Source organism: Rhincodon typus, chromosome 24 (genome assembly GCF_021869965.1).
Source record: "Rhincodon typus isolate 14 chromosome 24, sRhiTyp1.1, whole genome shotgun sequence".
Taxonomy (NCBI): domain Eukaryota; kingdom Metazoa; phylum Chordata; class Chondrichthyes; order Orectolobiformes; family Rhincodontidae; genus Rhincodon; species Rhincodon typus.
The window spans coordinates 32,957,927-32,971,022 of record NC_063355.1 but is presented as its reverse complement, the minus strand read 5'-3'; the positions used below and the strand labels follow the sequence as shown (position 1 = coordinate 32,971,022).

The 13,096-nt window shown below is 40.2% G+C and overlaps 1 protein-coding gene across 2 annotated transcripts in view; it reads left to right on the top strand.

Annotated features, from left to right (window-relative positions):
• LOC109910819 (cytospin-A) overlaps window positions 1-13,096 on the top strand; it is a 301,509-nt gene that overhangs the window by 78,747 nt on the left and 209,666 nt on the right. For both annotated transcript variants that reach the window (XM_020510070.2, XM_020510069.2), the window contains exons 3-4: window positions 4,292-4,385; window positions 12,761-12,839. In XM_020510070.2, coding sequence (XP_020365659.1) covers window positions 4,292-4,385; window positions 12,761-12,839 — 173 coding nt within the window. The remainder of the gene's footprint in view (window positions 1-4,291; window positions 4,386-12,760; window positions 12,840-13,096) is intronic.

Sequence of the window (13,096 nt, the reverse complement as noted above, 5' to 3'; positions counted from 1 at the left end):
TGTCTGTGGAGATCGTGTCCCTAGGTTCTTGTTCTTATTTTAGTAGCGTTGTCAGTGTTTCTCTTGCTAGTGGTATGTCTATCGCTGAAAATAGGGCAGTAACGTCAAATGATACCATGCTCTCATCTATTTTTATGTCCTTGATGGAATTGAGGAACCCCTGGGCTGAGTGGATTGAGTGGGGTGACTTGCTGACGAGGTGCTTTAGTTTCTTTGTAGCTCCTTGGCTAATCTGAGGGTACACCAGCTTCTTCAGCTTCTAATTATACTCTGATTTTCAAAATTATTTGAAATACTTGATTGCAGATTTAAGAACTTCGTGTCACCACTTAGAAAATATGTGTATATATGACAGAAAAGGAAGGCACTGTTCATTTTGCTGCTGTATCTGTTTTATAAACGTATCAAATTGACGGGCATGTACAGCTTGATATCCTAATTAGAGTTTTTTCTCAAGAAAATAGGAGTAAAATTCTGAAACAAACTGAAAACCTTTTAATCATATGATATTTTTAATCAACCTATTTAACTTAGACCATTGAACAATACAGCACAGGAACAGGCCCTTCAGCCCACCATTTCTGTCGACCATTGTGCTGTTCTAAACAAATCCGATCTAACTGTTAAGTATCCCTCAATTTCTGCCTGTTAAGAGACAGTGATACCCCTAGAAGCTAGTATTTAAGAGCTGGGTTCTCTCCGCAGTCACGTTCATGCCTGGGTGTCTTTGAAGAGAGCGCACAGTATCTATCGATACTCTTGATGATTTTCAAGAAAGTTGGTAACTGTAGAGGGTAGAATGCCTTAACTGTCTTTGCAATTCTGATTTAGCCAACTTCTTCACCTTTTTGCAATTGCATTGGCCTTAATGGGCTCTGCATGTATATTGAACAAATCGGAAACATCGAGGAGTTAATGGTTGTGGTTAATAGGTGAAAAATTGCCACAGATAATTTGTTAGTGGGGAAAAGCCATTTGGTTGAGAGAGGTAATAGTACTTCTGGATATTTTTAAGAAAAGAGCAGGGATCTATTTCCTCTTTGAAATCCATTTTGATTTAGCCCCCTCCCTCTCTCCCTTACCTTTTTGGAGATCTGCATTACTCTTAAAGGCCTTTGCATATAAATTAATCAACTGAAAAACACAGGATATTTAGTGGTGGTGGATAATTATTGAAAAATACACTGGGTGAATTGATGATGGGGAGAAAGTCGTGTGAGATTACACTTCCAGATATAAAAAGTGAGCTTCTTCACCCCCTTCCCCCCCATCACTTGCAATGGTATCCGATTGTTCTTGTCAGGCATTGCACTTAAATTAATTAATTGGAAATTGTGTTAGTGGTGGTGGACAATAGATGAAAAGTATCATAGATAATTTGGTATTGGGGAGAAAAAAGCCAGTTATGTACAAGAGCACTTCTGGTTGTAAAAGAAATCATATTTAAAAAAAAAAAAAAACTGGGTTATTGCTTTCTCTGTCTTGTCCCCCTCTCTGGTCTGTAGATGAAACTGCTGCCTTCTGGCATACAGTCAGAGGTGCAATGGCAGAAGAATGCATAATTGCAGGCGGTATCATGGATGTAAATATTGCACTTCAGGTAGGAAGTGTTGAAAACTGCATACATTCACAATGGCCCATATCCCTCCATACCCTTCCTATTCATGTACCCATCCAGATGCCTTTTTAAATATTGTAATTGTAATTGGACCAGCCTCCATTTATTTCCTCCAGCAGCTCATTCCATACATGCACCACCTTCTCCGTGAAAATGTTGCCCCTTAGGTCCCCTTTTCAAGCTTTTCCCTCACACCTTAAACCTATGCACTCTAATTTTGGACTCCCCTACACAGGGGAAAACACCTTGGCAGTTCACCTTATCCATGCCCTTCATGATCTTATAAACTTGTATAAGGTCACTCTCGGCCTCCGATACTTGAGGGAAAATAGCCCCACCCTATTCAGCCTCCCTTTAGCTCAAACCCTCCAACCCTGGCAACATCCTTGTAAATCTTTTCTGAACTGTTTCAAATTTCACAACATCTTTCCTATAGTTGGAGACCAGAATTGAATGCAGTATTCCAAAAGTGGCCTTACCAATGTCCTGGCACAGTGGCTCAGTGGTTAGCACTACTGCCTCACAGCACCAGGAACCCAAGTTCGATTCCACCTTCGGGCATCTGTCTGTGTGGAGTTTGCACATTCTCCCCGTATCTGCATGGGTTTCCTCTCGCAGACCAAAGATGTGCAGGGTATGTGGATTGGCCATGCTAAATTGCCCATAGTGTCCACGGATGTTTAGGTGGGTTAGACATGGGAAATGCAGGGTTAGGGGAATGGGTCTGGGTGGGATGCTGTTCAGAGGAGCAGAGTGGACTTGTTGGGCCAAATGGCCTGTTTCCACACTAGGGATTCTATGATTCTGTACAGCTGCAACATGACCTCCCAACTCCAATGCTCCATGCACTGACCAAGTCAAGTGTACCAAACACCACCTTCCTGTCTACCTGTGATTCCACTTTCAAGGAACTCTGAGCCTGCACTCCAAGTTCTTTGTTCAGCAACACTCCCCAGGATCTTACTATTAAGTGTATAAGGCCTGCCCTGATTTGCCTTATCAAAATGCAACATCTGATCGAGGTCCCATTGTACTCTGAGATAACTTTCTTGGCTGTCCACTACACCACCAAATTTGCCATCTGCAAATTTACTAACCATACCTCCTATATTCATTGATATCATTAGAATCCCTACAGTGTGGAAACAGGCCCTTTGGCCCAACAAGTCCACACCGACCCTTGCAGCATCCCACCCAGACCCATCCCCCTAAACACTACGGGCAATTTAGCATAGCCAATCCACCTAGTCGGCACATCTTTGGACTGTGGGAGGAAACTGGAGCACCCGGAGGAAACCCACGCAGACACTGGGAGAAAGTCCCTCGAGGATGGAATCAAACCTGGGTCCCTGGCGTTGAGGCTGGACTGCTAACCACTGAGCCACCATGCCACCCCACATCCAAATCACATCCAAATCATTGATATAAATGAAAAAAAGCAGTGGACCCAGCACCAATCCTTGTGGCAAACCGCTGGTCACCAGCTTCCAGTCCGAAAAGCAATCCTCCACCACCCTCGGATTCCTACCTTCGAGCCAGTTCTGTATCCAAATGGCTAGTTCTCCCTGTATTTCATGTGATCTAACCTCCCTAACCAGTCTACCATGTGGAACCTTGTCAAATGTTTTACTGAAGTCCATATACATCACATCCACCTGTCTGCTTTCATCAATCCTCTTCACTACTACTTCCAAAAAACCAATCAAATTATTGAGTAAACTGTGTCTACAAGATTTCAGAGCCAAAAATATGAATAGTGACTTGACACAAGGGCCAGAACCTTAGATAAACAGACTCCAGAAAATAGTAATAAAGAAGTATAAATGCTTATCCGTCTAAATATCCCATTTAAACACAATATTCAGGAAAAGAGGAAAAAAATAGATTTCTTTGCAGATTTTGGCTTTCTGAAAAAATACCACTTTGGTCATTGGGTTATCTGGAAGACAAGGATAAAGCGTAAAATTTTCCAGGATCTATTTCCCTGGGGTTCTGGCCCACGTGTCAAGTCACTAATCATGTATTTGGCTTTTAAATCTTGCAGACACAGTTTACTCGGAAATCACAATCTTGAAATGTTTTTCAATCAATTTCTTTTTTAAAAGAGTAAGTAAATTTTTTAACCTGAACTCTACAAGTGTTTTCTTAGCCGCACGTACTCAGCAGGTTTTCTTCCACTGAACCAGATTTTAAAAAAGCACCTCTCTAAGCCTGTCATTGTTCAAAATAACCCTAGATAGGGCTACTGCCAAGTAATTCGTTATAACCAGTCATGTAATTTACAGTGGGCCTTTTTAAAAAAAACAATCTCCAATGTCCGCACTGAACTTTCAATGGCCTCTTTTTTTAAAGAAACCACTCCAGGTATTGCTGTAAAAATTGAAATAAATTCATTTCCATAATCCTTCAAAAGTTCAGTTCTTTAAGTGATATAAATATGAAGCATCTTCATCACACTTGTAAAATTTTAAAAGCCTACATATATATACTTAGAAGTGCAGTGGAGATCTGCTAAATTGTATTTGTTAAACTTGATAGCACAATGTGGAGCTGGAGGAGCACAGCGGGCTAAGTAGCATCAGAGAAGCAAGAAAGTTGACGTTTTGGGTCGGGACCTATGTTGAACCAAGTGTGTTGTAATGTTTTCATTTCTCTCTGAATTTGTTTTGTCAGATCTCACAGACAGGAGGACGATCAGAAAGGGTCTTTGGATATTCTTTCAGGGAAACTGGAGTCAATTCATGACATTGATGAGCTAACAGCCTTGGTAAGCAGCATTATTTCTTCAGTTTGTTGATAACATATACAGCTTTTCATTTTCCTCAGTATTCCAAATTGTATGGTGAGCATTTGGAAGACTTAGATTCTCCATTTTTGAGGACCATATATTAGCTTACATTATTGTAAATACAACCTAAATTCTGCCTTCAACTGCTGATGCAAGTTAATCAGTTATCTTCAACCTTTCAAGAAACCTGCGTTACTCAGCTAAGCATTTTGTCAGTTTAAATATTTATAGACTTATGTGCCAACAAATTAGACTGCATCAGTTTGCAATATGAGGATTATAGGGGATATTCATTATCACTCACTCCTCCCTTTGTTATATATTTAATTCTTCCCCAAAATTCACTTACCAATGTTTGCAGGATTTGCAGAATCTGATGTGAACCATTGGTGTTGGGATTGTCTGACTATAGCTTGTTGCTTCTGTGAATTGTTCCCAAGTCACTTGATCAAACTGGGTACTGAGAAAAGCTAGGCTGGAGATAGTTTAAGCATCATAAACACAAGAAATTTTAAAAGGTAGGTGCAGGACTAGGACAGTTGAACCCACAAGCCTGCTCTGTCAATTAATATAAATGATATACAGAAGAAAATCTGATCTGACATAAGATCATCTAGCTTCATGAATCTTTCCACCATTGAGTGTGAGATCATAGCAGCTTAATATATATCCTACTTTGCCTGACATCATTTTAATAACTTTAGATAGTAAAAATCTTATTTACAATTGGTATCATTCACAAAAAGCTAGGATGGGGACAAACAGCTAGCTTTCCTGCTAGCCCAATGATAAAGAGAATAAAAACCAGTTTAGGGAGGGCAGGGTGAATATCACAAATTCCACTGTGATTCTGCAAAGCAATTGAAGGTAGTTCCAGAAAATTAAATCAAGAAAACAAGGCATTTGGTCCAGTTGTTTGTGCTTATCTTTCAAGAACAGTCATCGTAATTGCATGTTCACATAATCTTTTATCCTCTTCATCTTGAGCAACTTATCCAACTTCTTTTTAAGATAGTGACAAGGTCACTAATTTCAGCAGTGCATTACACAGCCTCAAAAGGGTTTGTTTTCCTTGGCACTCAAAAGGCTGGGGGCAATCTGATGGAGGTATGCAAAATTGAGGCACAGACAGAATATAGTGAGAATCTCTTCCCCATGGAAGCAGTGTCTAAGACCAGAGGTAATAAGTTTAAGGTGAGGAGATTTAGAGGTGATTGGATGAAAAATAATTTTCCTCATAAGGATGGTAGATGTATGGAACGTGTTTCCTGAGAGGATGGTAGAGGCAAATACTCGTGCAACATTTAAGCATTTTGATGAGTACTTAAAATGCCAGGGCATAGGCTATGGACCAAGTGCAGGCAAATGAGACTAGCGTACGCTAGTCAGCGTAGATACGGTGGGCCTGTTTCTGTGATGTGTCTATCGCCATATGGGGATGCATTGCACATCAATGCTAGATCTTGCTTGGGATCATAGGTGCCAACACCTTAGAGGATGATTGCTGTTCCTTCACTTCCCTGAGAGCTATGGCTTGGCTAAGTGACTGTTTCCAAGGCTGACCCTTCTTTTGATGCAAAGGTGTCAGGCAGGAGGCCAAGTTATGTATGAAATTTCTGTGATAATTCACCACTCCAGGGAAAGATCTAAGCTCCAGTACAGGCATGGGAGCCTCAGCACAGTTCATTGTCCTCACTATCTTCCAACAGGTGCAACCTGGTCTTTTTGACTCTATAGCCCAAGTAAGTCATTTAGGGTATCTGGAACACATTTCCCTTCTAAGGCATGCATACACCCACATGGGATAAACCTGTAAGGACTGTGTCCAAGTTTTCTAAGTGTTCCCTATTGGTCTTCCCTGTAATTAGCATGTATTATAGATAAATGGTGACCTGGGGTAGACCTTGTAAAATATTCTCTATCGTCTGCTGAAAAATTGCACAGGCTGATATACCCCAAATAGTAGTCTCATATTGGCACAAACCTTGTGGGTGTTAATTGTAACATACTTCTGGGATTCCTCATCTAACTGCAATAGCAAGTACACATGGCTCATGTCTAGTTTCATGAAGGACAGTTGCCCCCTCTGCCAGCTTTGCGCATAAATTGTCTGTGATGGATTAGGTATTTATCTAGCTGCATAAAGCAATTTATCATTTGTTTAAAATCCTCCCAAAGGTGAACTGACTGGGCTTCACAATTGGTCCATTCTGCCATCTGGACTGTGTTGATGATTCCTTTGCTTTCCAGCCTTCTGATTTCTGCCTATACTTTTGCCCGTAAGGCAAATGGTGGGCTTTGCAGAATCAGGGAATTACTTCCTGGTCAACATACAAGGTGGCCTTGGCTCATTTGACATTCTCTAGACCTTCCTGAGAAGCTTCTTCATACTAAATTCGGACCTCATTTAGGCAGCCATTTTCTGATTGAATTAGGCCGCCAATCTATGTGAATCTTCTCAACCAATTTTGCCTCATTAAGTTTTTGGGCCCAAGTCTTTTACTACAATCAGTAGTAACTGAACTAGCTGCTTCTCTTCAGAGATCGGAACCGAAGTTGAACCCTTAATCTGTCAAGGTTCCCCGGTATCGGACCTGTAACCAAGGTCTTGCACAAACCTTAGTGTTGGAGTGTGGAGTGAATTTCTTTAAAGATTGCTTTTGCAATCACAAATGGCCATGCCTGTATTGACCATTAAAACCAGGTGACCATTTAACCAGTCACTTATTTTGATTGGTTCAGATTTGGATGTTGCTAAGCAATTTAACAGTTCCAAACCAGATGCAGGTGGACTTTCCAGCATGTGCACTCTCCTGATACCAACCTAATGAGTTCTCTTATTCGTTTTGGGTAAAGTGAGACTTTTTTTTTTGCTTTCTCGAGTCTGCATACTGGCTGCAACTACAATGGCATGCTGTCTCAAATCCTGAAGAAGGTTTTGACCGTTTGGCCAATATTTGACTTTGACTTTGTTTTGGGGTTTTGCTGTGGGCAGACCCAGAGTTCCTTTGTTCAGGATATGTCCTGAGTGAGGCTATGCAGCTGCCCTTACTCAAGTGGTGTTCCCCAAGCTCAGTTGGATTGGTAACGGTGTCCACGTACATCAGAATACTTTGCAACTCGTATGCTTCACTTGCCACATTTTCCAACGATAAAGCCAGTTGTAGTGCCAATTTCAAGTCCAGTTGGGCTTCAGCTAGTAGGCTGTTTTGCATGGTTACATCATTAATCCTACATACCAAAACGATCTCTCAGCATCTTAAGGGTTAAACCAAAGCCACATGTCTGTGCCAGTGTCTTAACCTCATCAAAAATCCCAATACGCATTCCCTTGGTTCTCGAATTACTGAGCAAAAATGATAGTGTCTCAGAATTAGACAGAGGAGACTTGTGGCCATAATATTCTTCAACTAAATCCATTAACTCTTAAGGTTTTAATATCTGGTGCCTCAGGGAACATTAGGCTCCTGATAACTGAAAAAGCTGTGGGTCCACAAGCTGTCAGGAGAATTACTCATTGCTTTTCATCTGCCCCAATGTCATTTGCATCAAAAAAAACACACTTTTTTTTTCCACTTACTGGGCCCATCTGTGATGGCCGGATAGAACGAGTCATGCTTCTCAGATTATAGCAGAATGACAGAACAGCTTAGCCCGATTCAAAAATGACTGTTGTGGATGAATTTCTTCAGGAGCGTACTTTTCTCTCGTCACCACTGAAATAATTCCACAGAGGCTGGTATCCTGTCACCAAATCACCCTTTATTTATATGTAGAAAGTCCTTGATAATAACCCAGCTCTCAGTGAACAGGATGTTTGACACTCCTGTTTATGTTTGTCAGCCAGAGGCCCCTGATTGGACCAGATTAACAGAACCGATCAGGGAACTCATTCTATGAGGCCTACTTGGATGACCTCGTTAAAAACATTGCAAAAATTTTCAGTTAATCAGGCAAAGCTGGCATAAATTCATGACAGGTCAGTCATGCCTGACAAAACTCATTGAATTTTTTGAAGAAAAGACTAAGTATTGGACGGGGGAGTGTTTATGGATCTTGTTTATATGAACTATGAGAAGGCACAAAGTCCCACAAGTCCCACAAAGACTTTTAACTGAGGTGGAAGCCCACAGAATTTTGGGCAAATAACTTACAAGACTGTGAAATTAGTTGAGTTGTAGGTGATATAATGTAGCAATAAGGGGTAGGTACTCAAATTTGGTAGGATGTGACCAGTAGTGTCCCAGAAGAAATACAAAAACAAAGAACAGTGAATGCTGGAAATCTGAAACAAAAATGGAAACTGCTGGAGAAACTTAGCATGTCTGGCAGCATCTGTGGATTCATCACTGGACCCAAAACGTTAACTCTCCTTTCTACCTACAGTTGCTGCCAGACATGCTGAGTTGGTCAATGAATTTTTAAAAAAAGACATTAGAATATATTCTAATGTCAGTAAAGGGTGCATTGGTTCTATGCAGCACATAGTGTGTATGGAAGGGCATGGCTTGGATGTCTGAAAGACCATAGAGGGTAGTTGAGTATGGTGTATTATTTGGCATGGAGGATATTTGGGGTCATGAGAATGAGTGGAGAGACATGAAGTGATGCAAGGTGAATGTGTGGGGCTGAGGAGATATGAGGAGTGAGAGCTGGAGAGCCTTACTGTTTTGATTTATAACTGGAGTAAATTCCCACAGTACTGATGCCGTTTGAACTTGTCTGGAGACCTGGTCACGCTTGTGACTGACTGAACACTTTTTCCAGTCTTGACCTTCAGGGAAAATCATGATTTGTGGTCACTTCTAATATGGCAGGAGTAGGGAACCAGGAGTATTCCTGATTCCTGCTGTCTGGCTTGAAGCTGAAAATTCAGTCCTATACCTGATAATATGAACACTAAATTCACACATTTTTCTATTCAGAAGATTATATTATTTTTATATATTTGTTTTGATATTTTTTAGAAAAATATATATTTTATTATATTAGAAGTTTTTATTGGCTAGTCTTCCATGGAGTTGGGAAGAGTCCGTAAAAAGATGGAGAGGGAACTAATTCAGGTATTCCTAGCTCCATTAATGAGGTTTCCAGTTTTCTTCAATGCTGTTTAAAGGAATGAGCTGGTGTGGGCCATGAGCTGGCACCAAAAGCTAAGCCATCATTAAGGGGTTGCATTTTGCAGTTAACAGCAAAGTGGAGGCAAGGTGACTGGGGAATCCCAGTGATGTTGTGCACTCCTGATGAATTCATGTACATCCCCAGAGGTCATGAGTTGAAAGCTCCCTCTTAGTCTGTCTTCATACTCTGATTTAAAGGAATGTTTGCTTGAGCATGCTGTACAGCTACTAGGATCATCCCTAATTAATGTAAATACTCTGGTAAATCCAGAAGGTGGTGTCCACAGCCCAGACCACCACAGAAGCCAACCTTCCCCATCCATGGACTCTATTTACATGGCTCACTGCAGCCAACAGCTTCAAAGACCCATCACACCCTGGTAATGACCTCCTGCAACCTCTTCTGTCAGGCAGAAGATACAGAAGCCTGAACACGTGGACGAGTAGTTTCAGGAACAACTTCTTTCTGGCTGTTACCAGACTGTTAAGTGGACTCTAGCCTCAAATAATGTAACTTGCAACGTAACCTGTATGCCTAAGTCTTTTTGATCTGTACATCCTTTGCTTGCTGTGACCTGCCTGTACTGCTCATAAACAAAGCTTTTCACTGTTTTTCAGTATGTGACAATAAATCAATCAAATGTGCGAATCTGTGAAAGATTTCCTGCTTACATGTCCAATAGGACCACCAAGCATATTGAGACACGAGTGACTTCCCTGCAGGTTATGGTGCTAGTGTGGTCCTTAGGTGAAACCTCTCAATGATTATGTGACATTATTTCAGCTTTCTGATTCTATTTTTATTTAAATGTATGAGATTCAGTAATTTTGCATGCTGTCTTGCTGTTGAGCCAGTTATACTTTGGAACCAAGCAATAATGGACATAATTATTAATTTAAAAAAGAAAACTTGAAAACATTGTGTCATTGTTGTAATATTAAAAAAAGATGGCTAGTGTAGCCACAGCAAGTTAGGACAAATACCAATGCAATAAATGACCAAGTAAATTTGTTTTGGGTGTTTGTTGAGAGATAAATATTGGCTCTGACACTGGGAGAATTCTGCTGCACGTCTTGCATGAGAGAGAGAGCCTAAAGAGAAAGAGGGACAGGACTGTGGAGAGGAGGATTCAAAACAGTTTAAGCCAGCAAGGTCACCATAAATGGCTCCTACTAATCAGCATTGAAACTTTTCAAAATGCTTAACACTCTCTCTCAAAAATGTGACCTTGGGATTTCTCCATTTGGTGCACCATTATATCTTCAAACTTTCTTTTCTTTCCAAACTCCTTGTATGTATTGATCCTAAACTTGGATTTTAACAATGTCTTTTGCAACTACATGCAGCAATCCTTCCAGTCAATTTTCTATGCCAGCACCAGCGTATAAACTTGGCTAAAGCTGTTTCAGAGTAAAATGCTCTGTGGTTATAGCCTGTTGAACTATGCAAGCTTTGCAGTAGGTTGTAGACTTGTTTACCGAGCCGATGTGTTTGATTGCAGACATTTCATCACCCTGCTAGGTAACATTGGCAGTGTTTGATGCAGTAGATCTTGCCATCTCGCCGTCTCTCTCTGATGCCACTTCCTTGTTGTGCCCTGTTTGGTGAAATTGCTGGTGGTTCAAGTCATCACTGTGATTGTACTGGTATATAATTTCCAATGACATCCCTTTTCATTTTGCACTGACACCTTGAAAGTCTTCCAAAGATCCATCTTTTGGCTTCCTGTTCTTCCTCAATTTTATGCTGCTGCATGGATCAATTCTCGTGTGTACACTAATGTGATATCACAATTTCATTTGAGTCATACATTTGTCCAGCAATGCATTGATAAGATTAAAATCTTTATTTTCAGTATCTATTATTCTTGTGTATATTCCTCCACCAACCCCCTTTTTTGTTGTTCCAGGCTGAAGCAAACTGCTTGCAATCTCATTGCTCTTTTTAAATTCTGAACTGTGTATCTGATTCCAAATGCTGCTCATCACAAAGGATTTCCCTCCGTTTTAAAAACATAACCAATTTTGGTCTCTTCCTCAACCTTTTATCATCTTGATACTTCACTATTTTCAATGCTGTCTTGACAAACCCACCATTATATACCCTTCATGGACATCAATTCATATAAAACTGTGTTGCATGAAGCTTATTCCATACCCATATGCATCACCCCTGATTTGTGTTAGCTACCATTCCACCAACTTCTGAAATTTTTTAACTCGTGTTTAGTATCCCCTAAGTTTCTCCTATGTTATAATCCCTCCTCCCCTTCAAGCCCTCTGCTTCTACGCTCCTCTTCTGTCCTTCTCCTTTCCTTGCTCCACCATAGACTCAATTGTCTTCAGCCACTAAGATGAACAAACTGAGAATCATCAACCCTCTTTTAAACTTTTCTTTAAAATAGATATCTTTGGACTGTGACTTTAGTCATCCCTTATCTCCTCCTTTTAGTTAGGTGGTTATTTATTTAATTTCCTTGTGTTTGTCTGAATTCTGTTCAACTATTTTTCTATATCAGTGCTTCTGTATAAATGCAAGATTAATGGTGTTAATGACAGTGTAATAAATCATTGAAATCAATGCTGTACTTCCCAAACCCATGATAAACTTGAAAATTAAATTACTTCCTTGGGTGATGATATACCTCTGCTTTTGAAGACCTCAAGCATAGTAGAGGGCGCCATGTGCTCCACCTCCATATACAGCTAGTTGTGGCTGTAAACAACTGCCTTATGTACTTTTTCTGGACAGCTGACCAAGTGCAACTGAAGACAATTGCTTCCTCACTCTTGCTCCCTCATCCACATACCTTTACCACTACAAGCCAATCTAATTTTGAATCTATTTGTAAATTTAAAAGATGATTCTTGTCTCTAAGAAAACCGTAATTTACAGGTGTGAATGAATATAGGCCAAGGAGATTCTTGTTTATCAACAGATGCTGATGTTTGACCCTTTTTAAAAAATACCTTCCAGTTGTTTTTATAATATTGTAACCTAGGTCAGGATATCTGATAAGTCATATTAATTTTTATTCAGGACAACCCTTGTTCAAATGCTAAGAGTGGGATTTCCCCTTAGTCAATGGGGTGCTGAGAAGTATGTACTGTCACCTTGCTTGAAATGGTTTTGGGGTAACCTAAACAACAATAGGAATATGCATAGTGTTGCAAAATGTTTGCAATACAAAAAGTATAATCAATAAACTTCTGATTTTCTTTGTACGTCAACAGCTCCGGAATGCAGGTGAATATGCAGAACGTAAACTGATTAGAGCTGCCATTCGCAAACTTCGTGAGCAAGAGATTGAAGGTGGGTTAATTTGTGTACCTCATGAATTCATTCCAGTGAGTTTTTCTTAATATAGTGCTTGAGTTCATGAAAAATCTGTATATTTGCTGTGTTTGAGCAGGAAGTGGATTGGCTGTGGCTGCATTATCCCTGTGGATCACTTGTCTTTCAGAATATTATAATGTCACACCAGCAAACCAAAGTTTAAACAATAAGAACATTGACAAGAATTTAGACCAAGAGCAATTATCCATGAGCTCTTATGTTCAGTACTTACC